Source organism: Zonotrichia albicollis, chromosome 1 (genome assembly GCF_047830755.1).
Source record: "Zonotrichia albicollis isolate bZonAlb1 chromosome 1, bZonAlb1.hap1, whole genome shotgun sequence".
In the NCBI taxonomy this organism is placed as follows: domain Eukaryota; kingdom Metazoa; phylum Chordata; class Aves; order Passeriformes; family Passerellidae; genus Zonotrichia; species Zonotrichia albicollis.
The window spans coordinates 120010687-120032038 of record NC_133819.1 but is presented as its reverse complement, the minus strand read 5'-3'; the positions used below and the strand labels follow the sequence as shown (position 1 = coordinate 120032038).

Below are 21352 nucleotides of genomic sequence, written 5' to 3'. Positions count from 1 at the left end.
CAAAGCCAAGCCATAGCTGCTCAACCAGTCACGGTAGGGCAGCACATACACGGACTGTCAGCAGGTGATGAGAGTAATCTCATGCACAGGATTTCTCTGCCACTAACACATGCAAATATCTGATGTGCAGAGACATCACTGGCCTCTCCAATAGCTCCGGTGTGTGAGTAATTTGGATAGCAGCTGGCACAAGCAAGGTGCACTGGCAGGTAAGCACAAGCAACCACCAGCATGCTGCTTCAAAGCTATAGTCAGCCTGTCACACATTGAACCATCTATAAATCCAGTTTGTGCTGCTTTCACATGTTTGAAATTGCTCTTATTTTTTAGCATGCAGAGGAAAATGAAGCCACATTTTCCTTAACATTGCTGTTCCCGCCTTGCTGCACGTCCCAGCCCTCTGGGGTGACTTTTGGAGCACTGACCTTGGATGTCGCTGCAGTGGCATTACTTTCCTTACCACTCCCTGCTGCACTCTCCTCGATTGTTGCTGCTGTCAGGGCTTCTGCCTTCTTTGCACTTGTTTCCAGAGAAACAGGAGTCCCTACTTTCCCCAGCCCGCTCACTGGGCTTGAGCTTGGGCTGCTTGGTTGCCGTGACTGGGATTTATACCAGCTAGGGTAAAACAGGGGATCCGTGGGTTCTGCTGGGGCCGGCACTTGGGTGTCAGACTCGGGAGTCTGTTGAGAACCACTTGGTGTCACAACAACATCCTTAAGCAGGACAGATAAAGAGAAGAACAAGCAGAGTGCACCACGTTACCTTCCTGCTGTAGCCACATTGTTCTGCGTGTTGTGTTTGTTAGATAGCACTGCAAGGCATAGGTTTGTCCTACTAATATGATCTGAAAGAATTGCAATCAAAATGCAAAGCAAAAGCAACTATCATTTGAATAACACAGACAACAGAAAGAAAATAAATGAACCCAAAAATACAACAGGAGGGTAGAACTAGCTGGGAAGGCGGTGCTACCTGAGAAAGGAGTGAGCAATGGGTTCCTCCATTCAGATAAACCCTCAATTCAATCCTAAAAAACTTAAATTCTGCATGAGAGTCTCATGAACCCATACCAGCCATGAATGACAGGTGTAGGTACCTTCAGATGGCTTGTTGGGTTTTAGGCTAAGAATAACACTTTTGCCAAGGGGTCTGTTGATACAAGCAGCAGAATAAAGGGAATACTGGAGAGAAGCATTTGCCCACAAGCCTTGCCATCAATGCTGTAAGCCAAGCACTGTTGCTCTGCCAGGAAGAGGAGCAGCCAGATGAACTGCACCTCTACCTGCATCAAGCTCTTGGGGTTTCTGCACACACAGTCTGCTATCACCACTGCATTTCTGCTTTGCCTTTTTACATCAGAAGGCAAAAACTCAAATACAGGTATCCCCCACACCACAACACCCACATACCATGTCTGACTCCATGCCTGACTATCTCCTAATGGCATTTTACAATTTCTAGAGCAGTATGCTGTACCTTTCTCACCTAAACCTAGAAATTAGAGAATTCTTCTAGGTGGGCAGAGCTGCTTATGCCTAGTTCTTGTTTGCATGAAACCCTGCATCAGTCAAGGAGCAGAAGTTTAGTTAAGTGAGCAAATCTTCAAATTTTGATTTAATCAGTAAAGCCTGATTTAAGAGCATCATCACATGACTGGTGAAAACTCACACGTGTTTTTAGATCAAAGAAAGAATGAATCTATAATATTTATTTTCACTTGTTTTAGGTAGGAAGCTTCCTACAATCAAAGAGCCTTTGTGTGCTTTCTTGTTTTCACATAGGCCTTCTCAAATATATTCACAGCAGCCTTTACCCCTCAGCAGCTTCACTGAGCAAATTGTCTAAGAGGAGAATTTGTTAAGTTAATGCTATGCAAGGCAAAATAAAGTAGCAAATGAAGCATATTTTTAATGTACATCTTTTAGAATATGCAGCAATTATAGTCTCATTCTAATCAAATTCCCTAAGAAAAGTGTTGGCCTAAAATATTCACACCCTGAACCTGTTTGCTGTCAGGTTGTAAGAGGTAGTTTCCTCTCCTGTTTGGTGTATGATATTCCTGCATCTAGCTAGACATATCCCAGGGATGATCAGAGCAGAAGGCAGCAAGCGCCATTCACAGAAAACAGAAGTATAATCTAAAAACTGGTGGTGGAAAGCTTCCTAAATCCAGAGGGAATGCCAAATTCTCTTGGTATAAATATTTTAACAATCATCTCATTTATAACAGTTAGTCTGAGTTAAATCACAGCAAGCAGAACATTCGTTGTAATGCACTTAACTCCCAAATGGAGTCTTTTTTATTTATCACTTATGTATCCCATATATATCTTAATTTATCTAGCAGGTAATTTTTTGCTTATCAGGTGACACATGCACATGTTGAAGTAAAGTTGCATATATGTGTACAAGGGCAATAAATAATTTTGCCCTGCAGTGCATTGACTCCCTTAGCCCTGCTCCTGAGTCATGGTGCCCACAGGACACAGGGGAGAATTTCTGGCTCTGCCAGGTGCACTCAGCAAAGCTGGCAAGGCAGTGGGGCAGCACAGACATTTACCTGACCAGCTGGGGCAGCCAGCACTGGCGCTGGAGTGGGTTCAGCCTGGGGCTCTCCCCCTGCACTCTGTGCTTCAGGGTCCTGCTGAGGTGCCTGTGGTGCTCCCTCTGACCCTTCCTCTTCCACCTCCTCCTCCTCTTCCTCCTCTTCCTCCTCTTCCTCCTCTCCTGACGACTCTGTGTGGACTTGACCCAAGCCTTCGCCATCCTCTGTCTCCTCCTCTTCTTCTTCTCCCTCCTCCTCTGACAGAACACATGTAAAATGATAGGATGAGCACCATGTGGAGAGTTCAGTCTTTAGGTAGTTAAAAAGCCATTTGCAATTGCATGGCAAAGTCACTGACAATCTTCTGCCTGGCAGAGAGGAACCTGCTCCCACCACCCTGGACTGGGCACTGCCATGGACCTGCCAGCTTTGGGGCAGGGAAGACACTGAACATACACACTGGTTAAAATCTTAAGCTGTCCCTTTCCATGGGAAGGAGGACAGAAATTCCTGTCAATGCAGTTATCCTCATGAGGAATGTGCAGCACTGCCCTGCACATTTTTGGGGAGAGGCTACCTGGGATCTGGCACAATCTGTCATGAGAAAAGTCCTTCTTCCAATTCTAGGTATATGTTTGTTTTAATGCCATTGAAGCTGTGCTCATAATTCTTTACTGGGTCAGTGCTTTGAATGCATGACTGGAAGTCTGAGATACCAACATGCCTAAACCAGACTGTCAAACTTGGTCAAACTGTTGCTTTTGTGCCATCTGACAAATCCTGTGGTCTGCAGTCATGGCTCAGGTTGTTTCCAGAGGAAGGCCTCTAACACTGCATTTTCTTTTTTATAATCTCACTAGTTATCCTAAAAAATGTGCAGGGTCATCCTTGCACTTTAGAGTAATAAATCTAGATTTTATTATAATTGATACATAATGCTTTGGTTACATTTTGGCATAGAGAGAAATATCTGATTTGATCTTTTCTACTCAGTATGATCATTTTGGTGAAATAAATTACATACCTCTGTCAAAATCAATTTCTCGTATTATTTTTTCTTCTCTACTGAGGTTCACTGTGAATTGGTTCATATTCTCATACCCATCCTCTATTTTTTCCATTTGAAATCCTTTAGAAGCTTCAGTAATTCTAAAATAGAAGTTGGTTATTGTCATTGGATTTGAAGATAAATTTATAAATTGTGATTATAAAAAACAAGAGTCTCAAGTTTAAATACTTACTTTTGTAGCAATGTTTTGGCATTCTGTAGAAACAAAAAAGAAATAACTGAATTCATAAATGATTCAATTTTCTCAGAGATTTTATGCATTGAGAAATAATTCTTACAATATCAGCTTTTAAAAGCACTAATAATAATTTAATAAGTTACAGCCATGACATCCAGGAATAAGATGAAATTTGGATGGTAATTAGCATACAGCTGAGTAAACCTTTTAGTTCTTCAAAGATGTTTTAATTAAAACAGGAATATGATGGGAAACATGCAGAGCTGATAGGAATGAACTCCAAAAGGAAATTTTTTTCCTCTTTTTTTTTTTGGTTGTGTTTGTGGTGAAAAGCATTTGGTCTGTTACCCTCTTTTGGAGACACAAAATTCTATTTGTCTCAGAAGAATATTGTACTCTTCAAAGGCAATTATTTGATGAAAGTAAGTGTTGGTTGTTTTAATTTGGTTTTGTTTGTAGTTGGTTTGGGTGTTTTGTTTTGTTTTCTTTTCTTTTCTTTTGTAGAAAATGCCATTCCAGCCTTTAATATAGAGGAATTGTAAAATTGCAGGACAGAAATTCTACACAAATGAATTCATTGGATGGGCTGCTAATGGCTCCCTACTCACCTCTCTTAAATTTACAGTAAGAAAACAAAAGACAAAAAAATAAGTAAAGGTATCAAAATGTAGTTTAGCGCACAAATTATTGAAAAGTTAATAATTTTGTCAATTTACAAGTGAAACCTATAATTCTCAGAAGATCATGTACACATGAACATTTTGTCTCACCATGGTATTGGTGGGAAAATAAAGATTACCTGGAAAATGTTTGAATTTCTATTTCTTCCAAGGGGACCAGAAATTCATACACAGGATAGTATATTTTGTTGCAAATAGCAAATACTTATATTCTTGATTTGGATACTATTCACAAGAAGAGTAGTTATTTGTCTGAGCTGATTCAGGTGTTTAAAAAAAATGAGTTTGTATACATGATCACTTGAAGATAAATGAACTCTGAATGGGCCTACAATTGAGAAATGCTTAAATAATATATCAATAAACCCATCATTCTTTTTCTGTCTTGATTTATAGACTTTATACCTGCAAAAACACAGCCATTTCTGGTTCTTCCATGAACTGGATTCCTGATTCAACCAGTTTTGAGACAGCTTCCAAGTGATCCGCATACTTCTTCATCAGGGAGCGGACGTGTTCCAGTTTCTCCTCTTGGGTTCTAGTGATTATTTGTGTCATCTCATTTTTTCTTGCTTCCAGTACAGAATAGAGATAATCAAATTTTTCACACAACTGTTCTTTCTGTCGTTTGCAGCATTCCTGTGAATCATTTGGTTTATGTTAAACATGTTATGTTCTTAAAAGGGTTTCTATTTTTACAGTTACTTGGAAGCATTTTCATCAAAGAAATTCCTCTTTCTGAACAGTGCAAAGGATTCTGAATGACCCCAGAGACTTTTATAATTTTCAAAGTCCAAGCTGTTGGAACAAAAGTTTAAAAACTCTTCTCAAACTCTGAGTTTCAAGCCACTGAAAGCCCCCAAACAGGTTATTGTATAACTTGTGAGTCTGCTAAAAAAAGTAAAAAGGTATTTATGATGTCTGTAGTGATACATCAAAGTCTGCAGAAAAAGTAAAAGCTCCCACCGTATTAGCAGCTGGGTCCATTTGCGTGAACAGAATGGTTTTAAAAGGAGTGGGCATCTCAAACAGCTCTGGAGAATTTTCTTTTTCTGCCAGAGTACCTGGAACAATCCTGGCTGGGCTTGATTTTCACATACGCCCTCTTAGACTCTATTTGGACAAGGGGTGTCCATTATGTTCCATTTACTGTGCACTGAATGAGGTAGAGGTTCTGCAAAGAAAATGGGGTGTGACAGAAGCACAAAGACAAGAAGGAGGAATCAGATTCCAACCGGATGTTCACGCACTGATTTTCACACAGTTTCTTGAGACACTGCTATTGTCCCTCCAAGCAGAGAGCAGCATCTTTCACTGAGCTAGGAGGATGGGTTTGATGACTGCTGCATTGAGCGCTCTCTCAAAAGAACAGACTACGCTTGTGAAGGAGGGTTTATGGGGAGGAAATGGGGGATAGATTATATATAATGTCTAAGGTCTACCAAAGAGAAGTACTTGAGTCATCTGTGTGCCCCAGGGCATGACTTTATTGTGGTTAGACCTGGTTGTGGATGGTGTTGATTATTTAAATCTCTTTCCTAGGAACTGAGGCTGAATCGATTCCTCATCTTTGTCCCTTGAGGCATAATGCTGAGATTCTGGCAGCACAGGATTATTAACAGCCCAACAGAACTTTAGATAGTGATGACTTATTATTCACAGCACTTGACCAGAGAGAATCCCACTTTTTTCCTTGACTTTCAGCCAGAGCTCATTCCTATAAGTGGTATCATGAGCTCTGTATCAAAGGAGAAAGCCTTTCAAAGATCTGCATTTGGCTAAAATTCACTGTCTGCATGAGGGCAGAGAGGGGATTGAATGCACAGCTTGATGCATTAACCCAAGTATCCACCTCTGCTTCCCAATGACGAGGGCTAGGCTAAACAGGCACTCCTTGCAGGGGGTACAGGCTTGTCCTGCCCTTCTAGGAGTCCTTGTCACTTCCCAGAAATTCCTGATTAGTGCGATTACAGGGTGGAGTTAAGGAAGTTTTCAAACCAAGTGGGTCATGGTTTCTGAGTGTCCTTCTATGTTCAGATCTCAAACAATCTTCTCCCACTCCCCTCCTAGCTTTCTCCCCATGAGATGTTGTTCAGATCACTTGGAAAACAACCCTTATTTCGAGACAGGTGTGTGCTATCTTTGTCATTTGACACAGGACAAATGTTAGGGGAAGAAGAGCAAGCAAGCTATAGCAGGGTGCTCTGAGAGATCCTTCCCTGTCTTTAAGCACTAATAGATAGTATTTCCTGCCAGCAGATATTACGGAGTTGTGAATCTCATGAGTGAGAGTGCAAAACAGGTTTTTAACTGCAAATGCTGAAATATTTCTGAAATATTCTCTTTCTGCATAAAAAGTTCCCATATGAAGCCTCTGCCTGATGGAATTACTCTAATCAGATTCTGTGTAATGAAAGAGGTTAACAAATACATGACTTTGCATTCTAAAAAGTTCTCAGCCTTTTTGTTTTTTAAAGCACAGCTACATCAAAAACAAAGGAGTCCTTGCTACTGAGCATGAATCTCACTGCTTGTTCCAAAGGACCTGTATTGACTGGCCTATGCCCTTAGCATTTGAAAAAAACACTATAATTTTCCCTTTGTTATTAGACTCATTTACAGAGCTAAACAGAACCTAATTATTGATTATAGTTTTCCGGTATTTAGCATTTTAAATTCCTTTCTCAATTTTCAGTTATAATATGGGAATTAGGTCGACTCTTCAATCAGTTAAAAGCTGTACAAGTATTTTGTGCTTTTTCTGGTTTTCAAGGTTGGACAGGAGCAGTGGCTAAATGTAGAACTATAGACTATTACTTATTCCAGCTAAATGTAAAATGATTTTCTGCTAAAGCAGATATTTATTGTTCTCTACAAAGTGTTAAGCAGAAAGAAGAGACAATCCTGGATTGTGTTATTTCCATGTGTAAACATTTCTGAGTTCCAGCTGTAATCTCTTGTCCTCAAGGACAAACTGATGTCAATTCAGACAAATCTCTTGCATAGTAGGAAATGTGATTTGCTTGAAATGTAGCATGGAAGTGCCAAGGTAAACTCTAAGATCTGTTTTCTGCAATCTTTGACTTTAGAGGTGAAAAGCCTGATAAAACATCAGAAGGTAAAATGGCTGCATTTTCTTGGGGTTTGACTTTAAAGGTTAGATTTTAAACTGAGTGGATGACTCTGAGGAAGCTAGTTTCAGAAGCTGTTGTATTTTTAAGGTATTTTTAGCACAGTGTTTTCTCCATACATCAGACTAGGTGTTTGAAGATTTGTTTCTGGTTCAGCTAGTTCAGCTTAAATGAGTGTAAGCTTTTGCTTTTGTATAATTCTAATTTCTGAAGTTAACCTACTTGAAAGGCTTATTTCTGTCTGCAAAGTCCTGATAGCAGCCAATTTCATCCTTGCAGTGTGAAGGCTTCCCAGCTACAAAGTTCTGACTGCCATTAATGTGCTCTCTCTTTCACTTGGGCCAATGGATTTGTGTTCTTTGAAACAAACTCAGACATTTTCTGTTCCTTCTTGCTTGGAATTGTGTGCATCGATTGTATAATTGTTTTTTCTCACTAACTAGAATCTGTACATCTTGGATTAACTTATTTTTCCTTACCATTTCTCCTTTCTGCTCCATCTCTGAAGGGTCAATATAATTCTAATTGGGCTGAGAGGGATGCAACTCCTTCAGTACCTGCTTCATCAAATTCTGATCACAAAATCAATTCGTATGAACTCCTTTCAGCCTATTGCTCTGAGATGCTCAGATTGGTCAAAGGTGATGCTTATATTTGCTTTGCTGATGTAAAGCTCTCAGAGGAAGTGAAAGCCACTTCTGCTATTGAATAACACAAAACTAATTCCAGCTCTTCCAGAGTGAGGCCTTCACCAGAAAGTCCAGTAAGAACCCAAACTCTTCTCTCCCATGAGCAACAAAACAAGACTCCTTAAAGAACACCATATTAAAACACCACCTCTGTGCAGAAAGGCAAAGCAACCAAATACAAATACTGTGAAGCATGCTGTGCCTACCCTGTGACTGAGGCTAAGGCTCTGTTCACAAGACCTGTCAGACTTCAGACTTACTGGTCTTTTATGTAAAGATCTTAGATGGTCTTAGATGTAAATCTAATAATCTGATCTTAGACGTTAAATGAGCTGGGAGTTGATGGCATTTTGTGGATCTGCTTTTAACTTCACTGAGGTCCTATTCCACTAAGAATATTGAGCAAGACTTGCTGATATGGATTATCCTTACTCTTTATCCCCCACCATATAGCAAAGGTCAGAGGTGCTGAGCAGGGTGTACCCTTTGGTTGGTTGGGGCAGTACATCTTGGTAATGTACAAAGCCACAAGGAATGGTTTAGTGAAACAATGTGGGAATGCATTTGGGTAAAGTCAGGTCTGTTGAAGAATGATCATTACCAGAAGTTTAAAAGATGCAACATCACACTGAAATAACAGCATTTAAAGAGGTGGCACCTACCTCAACTGACTTGCAGGTCTCCTCCAGCTGCGTGACAATCCCTTGCATTCTGTCATTGCTCCCCACCAGGACTGCAATGCCATCACTCAGCTCAGACTAGGCAGTAAGGAGAGAGCAAGCAGAAGGGTGTCAGGTGCTGTCACAGTTCAGGGTGACACATCTAACAGTGGGGAGCAGGGGACAAACAAGCCATACCCAGGATATTACTTTGTCTTTCCACCAGAACTGAGAAAAACTGGAGCTTTATGTGCCCACAAGATACCTGCTTGTGTTTTGACATTTGTTTCCTCCCTCAACACACTATGAAAACAGGGATATTTTGGAATTTTTAATGGAGAAGAAACTGTGGTTTGGAAAGAGGGAAGAACTTTCTCCTAGGAAGAAAGTTCTAGGAAGTTCTTCTAGATGCTTTTGTCTGAAGTGCTGTTTCAACAGGCCCTGAATATTTCCTTTGGGTTTTTTGAGGGAAAAGACTCTTGAGGGGTTGTTTTTTCAGTGTCTGGCTGTAGCCACACCACTGTGGTATTTCCCTGACAACTGTAGCTTTTGGCTTTGAAGTAGAGAGGAGGTGGCCCATGGACCTGAAGTGACCAATGTGTTACAGAGTCCCTGGCGTGCAGGCAGTGGGGCTGGGGTTGTGTTGAGAGGGGACAAGAGAAAGGAGAAGAAGGTAGAGCCTAAGCCACTGGCATGAGGGAAATAAGTGGAGGAAGAAAATAATCCCTGAGTGTGGGGATGGAGATGACTGTGAGGTATCCCTAAGAGAGACAAAGAAGGCAGTCCTAGGGCCCTGGGGGAGGGTGATGGGGAGTGCAAGGGGCCCTTGGCACACCACTGCAGTAACACAGACAACTGTGTTTGTGGCCTCCACAGCTCTGTACAGGCTCCTCTGAGGCCTTCACAGCTCTGTAAAGCTCCTTTGAAGCATGCATCCTGCAGGCTCCAGGTTATGCCTCTTATCTTGGGCATGACAGCCCCTTTCCATGGGCACTCTGGAAAGGAAGACAAAGCTTGCAAATCTCCATGTAAATGAGTGATTGCGGGCATGGATTCAGTCCAAAAAACTTCTCCTTCTTCTCCCACCGCTTTTTGATTGAAAAGGATGTTTTTAACTCCTTTCCTAAAGTAACTCCTCATTTGTAGTTTACATGCACACATGCATCTGTGTGATGAAGTTGGAGGCTGGGATTGCAAACTTGGCCTGTCTGATTGCTTGCCCCACTGGGGCCTTCCAGAAAAATGAGCTGTTTATCTCAGGAGGATAACCCAGTGAGTCAGGTTTTAAATTAACACTGTATTAAAAATAAACAAGTCTTTTATTGGTGACAGCAAGGGCAGAAGATGTTAGGTACATCCTGTGCTGCCAACTATTGAATATTCCTTCATTCACTTGCAGGAGGAGGTTTTTCGCTTAACTTTTCTTAAAAATGGCATGCTTAAATGTAAACGTGTCTGACAGATAACTATTTGATTTGAAATGGTCTGTTCTCTTTCCAGTTCTTAGTGTTGAAAATACCACTTGTTTTTCTCATCTAAAAGAACAGCAAAAAAGGGATTAGGAACTCGAAAGAGAAATCCTCAGCTCCATATCAAAACTGGGACAAATTGTAGTATCTTTTTGTGTGATGTCTCATAAATTTATTTTCCTGTGTTTCTAAACAGTTTCTCCAGATTTATAGCTGCCTTTCAGTCACACACATGAGTGGCAAAGGCAACCCCAAACCCTTTTGGAAACTCACAGGAAGGTCATGGGAATACTTTCCTGTTGATGGTCCTGTCAGTTTCTTCAAGTACTTTGAGAAACAGAAAGATATTTACCTTCTGTTGCTGGTAAACACTTGTGAGAGGAGCAACCTGACAGTCTTTGTGGGCACCAAAGATTTTGCACAAGGAGCAGGTGGGCATTTCACAGTTCAAACAATAAATATTAATCCTCTCATCTTCATGCTCTTCGCACATTGGCTGGTCACACTTCCTTTCAGGTCTGCAAAAGAAAAGATTTGTTGAAAACAAAGATGGTGCTCATGAGTTTCTGATATCATCACTTAGAGTGTTAGCATGAAATATGGTACATTTGTACAGCTGCATCCAAGGCTGACTGAATAGACAGAGTAGAGTTAAACCTGCCCCATGGGATGACTAAAGAGACAATGGTACAGCTTAATGGTACAGTTTGATACAGCTCAAATGGCACAACATGATGTGATGACAAGACAGCAACATGACTTCATATAGGGATTCCCATATGAATGAGGAATGTGACTGGGAGTGTGACAGAATGCTTGCTCATATTTAAAAATTCAAATAACCTCACCAAGCCTGGACTCAGACTACTCATGTATTTTAATTAGCATGTTATCTAACATCTGTCTGAAATATGAAACATATGTAATTTCTTTCTGGTTCATCATGCAAACTGCTGTGCACTTGGCTTAATGCAGCAAAGCTGTTATGGGGAAGACTGACTTTAACCAAGAGTTGAAGATGCTGATGAACCTTTAGGCCCATAACTCTTAAATCTCTGCTGCTGAGCTTTGTGAGGCCCTGGTCAGGACTGTCAATATCAAACAGCACTGGGTTCCTTACAGCCTTTCCATTAGGCCAGCAACCAAAACAAGGTGTCACACAAATTGATTTCAGCCAGGTGGCACATGTCTAACTTTACAGTGTCAAATGTTTTAGCAGTAGTTTATTCATCTGTCCCCAGCAGAAAAGGCATGGGCTACACAAGTGTTCTTCTCCTTTGCTAAGCTATGAACTGTTGCCACATTATAGCTCAGTCTGATCTTCTCTTTACCAAAACCATTTGGCTGTATACACACAAGTCTGCACAACCTGCTTTCTTAGGATAATTTAGTTGTAGCTTCTTTCAGATAAGCCACTTAACCAACATTCCCAGTGCAAGTGACAGCTCTGGTCTGGTGTGTGTGGGCAGCGTGGTGCTTTCCTAAGCCCACACTTCAGGCTTAGCACCCTGAGCACATCTGTGCAAACACATGAGAGTGTTAGCATGTGGTACAGAAGACAGGGACCAGTAGAATGATGGAAAGAGTGTGTCTGGGATTCAAGCCTTCAAAAGCCACCACTGTTACTGGTGGCTTTTGAATTTTAAATATTTTAATATTTAATATTCAATATTAAATATTTTCAGCACAAATCATTATCCCTTTCTGCTACTGCTTAGAAAGAGAACTATGACTTACCTGTAGCAAGTGGAACAATGGCATCAAATAATTATTTTTTCATCATTAGAAATGATGGAATTTAATGGAATTACATAGGAACCTTTTTTAAAGCCTTTCTACAGAGCTCTGTAGCAAGGAGGCAACCAGCCATTCTATTAAAGCTTAAAATATATGGGAAAAATAATTATTTTATGTAATATTACAGTAGAGATTTTCCATACCGTTTGGTAGAGTGGATACAGCATTTATTTCTTAATGACAAAGTACAGATTTTCCCTTCTGAAGGGAATGGAATATGATCAGTAAGATGCACTAGAAAAAAAAATCTAGCAAGAAACAAAATGTCTTACACATTTGTGGGTTTTTTTAATTCAAGAGTGCCCTGGAATTTAAATGGTTCATAAGGAAAATGTGATATACCAGAATAAAACAAGACAAACATTTCTGAAGAATGCCTGTATTATTTGGGTCAGATTTCCAGCATTCATTAACATAAGGCACTTTGTCAAATCAAGCATTGTTTCAATGCTAGTCAAAAGAGGTGTGTCTCCTCCATAAAAGATGCTTTACATTGTTTGCAGATTACTGCAAACAGCCCCTAATATATTCATGCCATAGTGCAACAGTGGGAGGGCCCATGTTTGAGTGCAATACATGAATTTCAAAGTGATTAATTAAGCCTGAGATAGCAGCTCTTCCTGCAAATATTTACAAGATCAGAGCCAGAAACTACTAGAATTTTATTGGACACTGGAATGGTGCCACTTGCATGAAAGACACACTACACAGAGCAAAAAGGTGACGGTGTCAAGCAAGTTCAGCCAGCAGCAGCCAACCTTCAAAGGTGCCGCAGAGAGCTCGAAGCAACCTGGCAGAACTCCCTGAACTAGTAGGGCCCTGAAGACAGTGTCAGAAGACTAGAAATAAACAGATTTACAGTCTCCTCCCCAGGCAATGCAAAAGGAAAGATTTTTAGCACACCACTCCTTGACTTCAGACAGGATCCTCTAGATCTGTGTTGGGGTAGCAAAGGCTGAAACACAACCTCTAAGTTTAAAATGGAGATTGCTTCTGAAACGGAAGATTAGAGAGTAGCTGATAGGAAAATGACTGCATGACTTTAGTTACAGAAAAGATTCACCACAGCTGTGTTGGTAACCAGAGAAGTGTCAGGTTGCTGAAATGTCCTGATACCTTTGTGGTCTCATTCTTGGACTCTTCTTTCTGAGATGCTAAGCCTCCATTTGACTGCCAGAGGCTTATTCTTTCCCACTGAATTAGTGTTTGGACCATTCCTGAAGAACTGACTGGGTCCTATTCTAAACTGCCTAGTACATGAAGACACTGACATACTGAAAGGGGTCCGGTAAAGGGCCCTGAAGATGATTAAGGGTCTACAGCAGCTCTCCTGTGAGGAGAGGCTGAGAAAGCTGGAACTTTCAGCCTGGATAAAGGAAGGTTAAGGGGAATCTTAACAATAACCTTAAACTTATCAATGCCTTTGGTTATCTAAATACCTGAATGGAGGGTGTAATGAGGATGGAGTCAGGCACTGTTCAATGCCAGGACTAGAGGCAGTGGGCACAAACTGAAACATGGGAGGTCCCCTCTGAAGATCATGAAACACTTTTTTTACTGTGAGAGCAACTGAGCACTGGCACGGGTTGCCCAGGAGGATTGTGGAGTTTCCATCCTTGAAGATACTCATGAACCATCTAGACTTGGTTCTGGGCAACTGGCTCCAGGTGGTCCTGCTTGAGCAGGTGGTTGGACCAGATGGCCTCCAGAGATTCCTTCCAATCTCAACCACTCTGTGACTTGGTGAGGCAGTGCAAAGTTGCTGGACACATAAAGAAGCACACTTTAATTAAGGGCATAGTAAGACCTTAGGAAAACTGCTGTTAGAAAGCATGTTTTCTGTAGGATTTTTTCAAATCCAAAAAGGCCTCTACTAAAGCGCTGAATCCAGTTATAATAGTGTTTTACTGAGGATCCTGAGACAGAAGGGCTGTAGCCCTTTCTGTGGCATCACATTACCTGGCGTTTGCACCTGGTCAGGGCATGGAGAGGATCTGCATGGCTCTGAGGCAGATCCAGGTCATTACTAAAGATATGAAACTACATTAGCCACAGGATCAATCTTGGGCATACAGTGCTAATGACTGGCCTCCACCTGACTTCATGCTGCTCACCACGACCCTTTGAGTCTGGTAGTACAGCCAGTTTTTGGTCCAGTTCACTTCCACTTTCCACTGTCCACTCTGTCACAGGAGACAGTGTCTAAAGTCTAGATAAACAGTTTCTACTGCTCTCTTCTCATGCACTGAGTTAGTCATCTCACTGTAAGAGGCTTTCACATTGGTCACGCTGATTTCCTCTTCATAAATGCATGCTGACTATTTCTAATCACCTTCTTGCCATTTATATATTTGGAAATGGCTTCCAGAAGGGTTTGCATGAAATGCTTTCTAGGGATCAGTGTGCATGACTAGCCTGTAGTTCCCTTGATTCTCCTTCTTGCATTCCTTGAAGATTGGAGGAACATTTGTTTTCCAGTCTACAGGAAACTGTACCAATTGCCACAGCCTTTCAAAGATTATGGAGAGTGACCTTGCAATAAGCCAGCTCCTTCACCACTTGTAGATGCCTCCCATCAGGATGTCCAATTTATTTTTTTTTAATATTCTCTAACCTGATCCCCCTCCACCAAAGGTGAGTGTTCCTAGCTCGAGAATTTCCCACTGGTCTCAGGGCACTATGATTCCATAAAACTCAACAGAACAGTGAAGTGTGAAGGTGAGTACATTGGCCTTTTCTACATCCTGTATTACATGAGGCCCTGCTCTGTCTAGTAGTGAACTCACACTTTCCCTAATCTTCCTTCTGCTGCTGATGCAGCTGTAGAAACTCTCCTTAGCCTCCATGTCCCTCATCATAATCAGTTCCAGGAGGACCTTGGCTTTTCTAACTTCATCTGCATGTGCTTGGGGAGTGTCTCAAAATCTTGCTGAATCACCTGTCCATCTTCTTTTTGCTTCTTTTTCAATTTTTTTTTTTTTAAATCAAGAGCTCTCTCTTAATCAACAGTGGTGTTTTGGCACCATTGCTTGAGTTCCTGTATATGGGGATAGACCATTTTGACCTTGGAGAAAGGTGATCCTTGAAAATCAACCACAATGATGGACTCTCTGAAAAGCAATGAAAAGCCCACCAATACACAGGGTAGAAATGGGGCTTGAAAAATGAGAAGGCTGTAGAAGTTCATGTGGACATAAGGATTCCTGAATCTCTGTAACACTACTATCATGGATGCCCAGCCCAAGAAAACTATTGGTGCAGGTGATCTTGGGGCTTTGTCTTGTGGGGAGCTGGAGAAGATCCAGACGATCCCACTCCTCATCTCCTTCACTGCATAGCTTGTGGGACTCCTCCTCTCTTGGTGACCTGTGCTCAGGGAGCAAATTTCCCTGGCCCAGCCTGTCTGAGATCCCCAGATGCCCCTGCATCCTGGCCTAGAGAGACACATCCTGCCTTGGGAGTTTGGGCTAAGACCCCGGAGGTGTCAGGGACAGACACTTCTGGTGCTGCTGGCTATGGGGCCCTGCAGGACATCAGCACCATCACAGAGCCCAATATAGGCTGCTCTCAGCGCAGCCTGGTCTCAGCTGCACACTCTGCTCCACCTGTGCTGGGGGCTGCAGGGACAGCCTGTTCCTCAGGCTCTCCCTGGTAAGTGCAAGGCAGAAAGAGTGCTCGACCCTACCTGATTAGGATTCAGCAGGTAACAAAGCCCAAAGCATCTTTTGATCTGGAATAGCCAGCTGAGATCATTAGAACCTGCCATATTTCACAAAAACTCACTGCCTCCTGTTGCTACCCTTTCCTGGTGACAGCAGGGTTCCTGATGTTCCTCAGATAGTTTAGGTGATCAGCAGCCTACAGATTTTCAAAGACTGGTTTAATATTTAGCCAACTCAGTTTCCACTGTTTTCAGTCCTTTGCTGTCTTTTAAAGCTTTTTGCAAGCCACCTCCTGCTAAAGAATTCTTCCGTTGTGTTGCTAACGCATTCTAAATTGGGCAACAGGCTATGCTGCCATCAGCTGGAATTTGATGAGCAATGGGATAAAAGACTATATGATGTGATACTTAGTAATAGGAGGGGCTGCATATGAGGGCTTAGGCGGACTCTCCCAACCTCAGTCCAGCTCCTGCCCCAGTTTTTATTAAAAAAAAAAAAATTCCTTAATTCAAATAGAAATTCCAATTACAAAATAATAAATAAAATAAAATAAAATAAAATCAAGTAACCAAACATTTTGAAATAAACTAGTGAAATCTTTCTCCCTTTAAATTTATGTGAAATGCAGATGGGAGCTGGCCTCATTCTGGCACATGCAGTTAGAGTGAATTATACCCACAGGAGAACTTGGGAAGAGGTTCCTGAATGGGAAGAGGTTCCTGTCTGGAAATCACATGTGCCAGTTTGAAGGGCTGTCTTGGGAAGAGCAAGGAGGCAAAGATCACATCTCACCCTTTTTCCTATGTATCTCTGCCAGACCCCAGTTGTCACGATGGAAGAGACTGGTATAAAAGGAAGAAGTGGGGAAGACTTGATTTCTCTTGACTTTTTGCTTTCAGTGGGACAGCACTGGGAGAAGCCATGAAAGATCTGCTCACACTCTCCGGGAAGCCCAAGGAATGTTAGGCAGAGGGAGATAAGCAGCTGAGGCCCACAAAGGGCTGAATAGTTTAGATAATGCTGCTATGCATTGCTGCTACATGTAGCCCTGACAATGACTTTCATTCTAAGGACATACATGAAGGTAAAATAAGCACCTTAACAGATTAAATAAACAAATCTTTTGGACAAATATATAAGCAAATCTATGTTTTTGTGTTTTTTTCCTATTCTCCTGTTTTATTCATCATGCATTTTACTTTTGTGGAATTTTAAAAAAAATCCACTAAATCTATTCTCACATTTCTACTTAACTGTATTTGTTCAAATCCCCCATGAACTACACAGGAAAGGGGACCTACCCTTTTTGTTTGTTTGGTTTGGTTTGGTTTGGTATTTGGTTTTGTTTTGGTTTTTTGTTTATTAAATACAACTGTGAGCTGAAAAAAAAACCAAAATCAAAGAAGACATGAGGCCACACATGTCCAGCTTATTTGATCAAAAGCAAAGTCCACCCTTGCAGCTTTGTTGATTCATTTCCTTTAGTCAGGTTTTCCTGACTAAAATAATGTTTGAGTATCAGTGACACATACGGGGGTAGCTGACCTTTACTTGGCATGGAGCGCAAAGGGCAGCAGAAAGGACAATTTTAAGCCAACTTCGTGCTCTCCAGTGCTTTGGAGCTCCAACCTATGCCCAGCTGCCTCAGAGAGATTCAAGCAGTTGAGAGTAGCCAAAGCCATGTCAGGCTCTAAAGCTCTGCTGGTGACTCTCCTTCTCTGCTGGAGGAAGCATCCTCGGCCATCCCATGGACTGGGTTCTGTTGGTTGTGCCCTCCTGCACCAGTGATGCCATCTCTCTGTCCCTGGGAAATCCAGCTCCTTGTTGTGGTGGGATCAGAAGACTGTCAGGGAGCATGGCCAGGATTTCACCTTCCAGGTGAACAAAACACCTTGCCATACAGAACCGACTCTAAGGATCCATGCTGGTGACAAAAAACAGCTTCCCTGGGTGAGAGCTCCTTGCTTGGCGGTCTGGGGCCAGGTTAACTCCATCATAGAATCACAGAATTATAGAATGGTTGGGGTAGGAAAGGACCTGAGAGATCATGTAGTTCCAATGCCTCTGCCTTGAGCAGGGACATCTTTCACAAGCCCAGGTTGTGTGAAGTCCCATCCCTCCTGGCCTTGAATGGTGCCAGGGATGGAGCATCCACAACCTCTCTGGGAAACCTGTGCCAGTGCCTCACCACCCTCACAGAGAAGAATTTCTTTCTATATCTAATCTAAACCCACTGTCTTTCAGTTCACAGCCTTGTCCTATCACTTCATGCCCTTGTCAAAAGTCCCTCTCAGCTCTCCTGTAGGCCCCCTTTAGGTACTGGAAGGTGCTCTAAGGCCTCCCCTGAGCCTTCTCTTCTCCAGGCTGAACAACTCCAGCTCTTTCAGAGGAGAGATGCCCCAGCCCTCTGAGCACCTTTGTACCCCTCCTCTGGACTAACTCCAACAGGTCCATGTCTTTCTTGTGCTAAGGACTCCAGAGCTGGATGCAGTATCCCAAGTGGGGTCTCATAAGAGCAAAGTCGAGGGAGAGAATTATTCTTCCCAGCTAAGTTCTCCACAGTGGTACCATGAATCCTACCCATCCCAAGGAAATAAAGATGAGAATACATTTTTTCTGTTTCTGGATCCATCATACATCAAATGCAAGAAATTACCATTCAGGAGAAATTATCATTACCATTACTTTTAAGAATTGACCATTACCATTACTTTTTAGAATTGACCTATTTCTCTGCTCTAAGGTCTTGATTCTTGTGCACAGCCGCACAGCTCTGAAACATATTGTTTACCACTCTTCCTTCTCTTTTATGGACTCATAAATAAGACTTGATTTCATAAGTTCACATCCCAAACTGACAGGAACACAGATATTTTTAACAGAATTTTCATTTGGCATTATGATGCAGGGTACCTTCTGTGTGAAATTCAGGTTTTTTTCTGTTTGCACTGTCTGTACCTCAGGATTTTCGAGTAAGATTTGAAATCCTTTCCCTTCTTTAGCATGAGAACGCACAAATAATTGTCTGAACTGTTTTTGCAATAAATGATGTTAATTAAGATACTTTTCCCTTAATCGTGTTAGTAGCTGTGCTGACCTCAAGGGCCTTGATTGCATGGGTAAGTGTTGCTCATGTGAATAAATATGGCCCAATCCTTTGCTGTAAGTGGAAGCAGGGAAGCTCAGCATCTATTTGGACACAGTTTTCTGTCCTCAGTGAGAGCTGACTTCATGGTGCAGCAGACAGTGAGGCATGGCAGCACAATCCCTTTCTGCTTTTCCAAGAGACAAAGTGACTAAATCAGCCTCACACATGTCCTCTGAAGGACACACATTCCCCTGTTACCTTGTGGACTCCTGCTTGTAGATGTCGATGATGTTCTCCACCAGCAGGTTCCTCTGCAGCCCATAGACGCCGTGTCGGTCCAGGACCACCTCGTGCCTGCAGGAGGGGCAGCGGAAGCGGCCCCCCGACGCCACAGTCGTTCCTCCCCTGGTCGGCAGGTAGGGGTTGGAGGCCTGTTCTCGCCAAGCAGCACAAGGAGAGGAAGGTATGACTGTGAAAAACCATGAAAGCCTCTTCCAAAAGCACCAAATGGTAGGAAACCATTTGTCACTGTGCCCAATGAGAGGGTAATTCCGACATGTCACCCCTGGGAAAGCACCTGGTGGCTGCTGGGCGAGGGGCCAGTCCTTCAGCTCACGCTCGGCCGTGTCACCACAGCCAACAGGTGGCACTTTCACCTGCTGGGAGCTCAGCCCTGGCACCCAGATACATCAACTTTGGCCTGAAATCACTCCCCCCACCCTGTCTCACCAACTGTTAATATTGATTCACCAAAACATGTTAAAAAATCTTCTTTCCCATTCATTCCAGCCAGTCCTGCTTGGGAAGCAGAGCTGTCTGTGGGAAGAAACTTACCTGGAAGATGTCACTGGCACATTTCCGACAGAGGTTGTGCTGGCAGGGCAGGATGACCACTGGCTTGGTGAACATCTCCAAACAGATGGGGCAGATCAGCTGTTTCTCCAGGTTGTCCATAGTTTGCTGCTCTTTGGAGAACGACTTGTAGCTCAGGGAGGTGCTCATCCCTAGCTTTTCCCGGGGCATGCGCTCAGGGCCACGGCCTTGTGGAGAGGTTTTGGGGCTAATTTCCCCTGAGATAAGTCCAAGGCTGTCTGTGATCAGAGGCTCTCTGTGCTGCTCGGGCCGGAGGACATTGTTTGAGCCAGGGGCCAAGCAGAGCCGGGGCTGTTTTTAGCAGCGCTGCGTCACGAGCTGCCGTCCTGCCGTGCCCATATATGCGCGTGAGAGCAGGACGGGCTGGGACAGGTGACAGCTGCCGGGGAGGGGGGAGAGGCCCTGGCTCTCCTCACTCACACATGGCAGCCTTCACCCCTTGAGGAGTTGTGGGAGTGATAAGCAAAGGCCATCTGCTCCCTTCCCTTATCTTTGCGGGTCAATGGAGATTGAAAGGCCTGCCCCAGCCTGTGCAGCCGCATCCTGCAGCCTAATGGACATTCTGTTGCCAGTGGGCAGCCACTGAGGCAGGATGTCATTTTGCCATGTGTTTTGGGGGGCTCCAGGATCCTACCTTTCCAAGGTGTGAAGTACATGTGGTTACTGGAGAGGACAATAGGAGCGATGGCTGCTCTGGAGCTTGAACACTTCAGGGTGTAAACATCTCGCCACCTTGAAAACCAGACGTCAGACACTTCAGACTTGTTGTGAATTATAACATCTGTATTGTCTCACCCTTCTCATGAGACTGAAAGTAGAAAAAAGCTTTTATAAAGCCTCTCAGTTGCCCCATCTCTGGGTCAGAAAAGGATATAATCCAACACCAGACAAACAAAATTGCTTGCCTATAACTGTGCTTGAGTTTGTTCTGGTAAGATTTTGGTCTCAGGAGCTATAACATAAAAATCCAACTTGATTTTGTGCCATTTGTGCACATTAACTCCATGGGCAGGTTAAATATGCATGAAAACATTTGAATTTCCTGATGAGAAAAAATACAGTATGAAAGGCTTTCATTTGTGCTCTTAGAGAATAGGTACTAATTGTATATGCTCTCTCTCTGATAGTTTGATTCAAATATATTTTAGTTTTGGGCACTGCTGTGTTTATATCTGTTTATTAGACACTGATATCCCTTTCAGCTTGGCACTTGTTCCAGAGTTATTTTTAAAATGACAATTTCCCAGATAATTTGTGACATGTGATGCCTGATCTTAAGGGAAAGCCATCTGTGCTTCTAGTTGCCAATAATTTATCACACAACTGTACAAGCAATAAATATCTCATCTTCAAATTTAAGCCAATGTCCCCACATTACTGTATAAAATCACTTTGCCACCTTACTGTACATGTAATCAGAATATTTTCTTCTCTTTCAGCCAATAACTACAATACTTTCTCAGTTCACTGTCTTGTAGAAACCTTTAATGTTTATTCTGCCTTATGACTGTA

The 21352-nt window shown here is 42.5% G+C and overlaps 1 protein-coding gene across 3 annotated transcripts in view; it reads right to left on the bottom strand.

The window, feature by feature from the left end:
* The window catches only part of TRIM55 (tripartite motif containing 55), a 37757-nt gene extending 17625 nt beyond the window's left edge, over positions 1-20132 (bottom strand). For 2 of the 3 annotated variants that reach the window (XM_074551756.1, XM_026790713.2), the window contains exons 1-9: positions 19802-20132; positions 19226-19398; positions 10773-10938; positions 8955-9050; positions 4878-5111; positions 3787-3809; positions 3570-3694; positions 2561-2802; positions 426-713 (exon numbers count right to left, since the gene is read on the bottom strand). In XM_074551756.1, coding sequence (XP_074407857.1) covers positions 426-713; positions 2561-2802; positions 3570-3694; positions 3787-3809; positions 4878-5111; positions 8955-9050; positions 10773-10938; positions 19226-19398; positions 19802-19990 — 1536 coding nt within the window. In that variant the 5' untranslated portion in view covers positions 19991-20132. The remainder of the gene's footprint in view (positions 1-425; positions 714-2560; positions 2803-3569; positions 3695-3786; positions 3810-4877; positions 5112-8954; positions 9051-10772; positions 10939-19225; positions 19399-19801) is intronic. The other variant, XM_074551766.1, reaches the window with a different exon arrangement.
* Positions 20133-21352: the final 1220 nt, after the last annotated feature.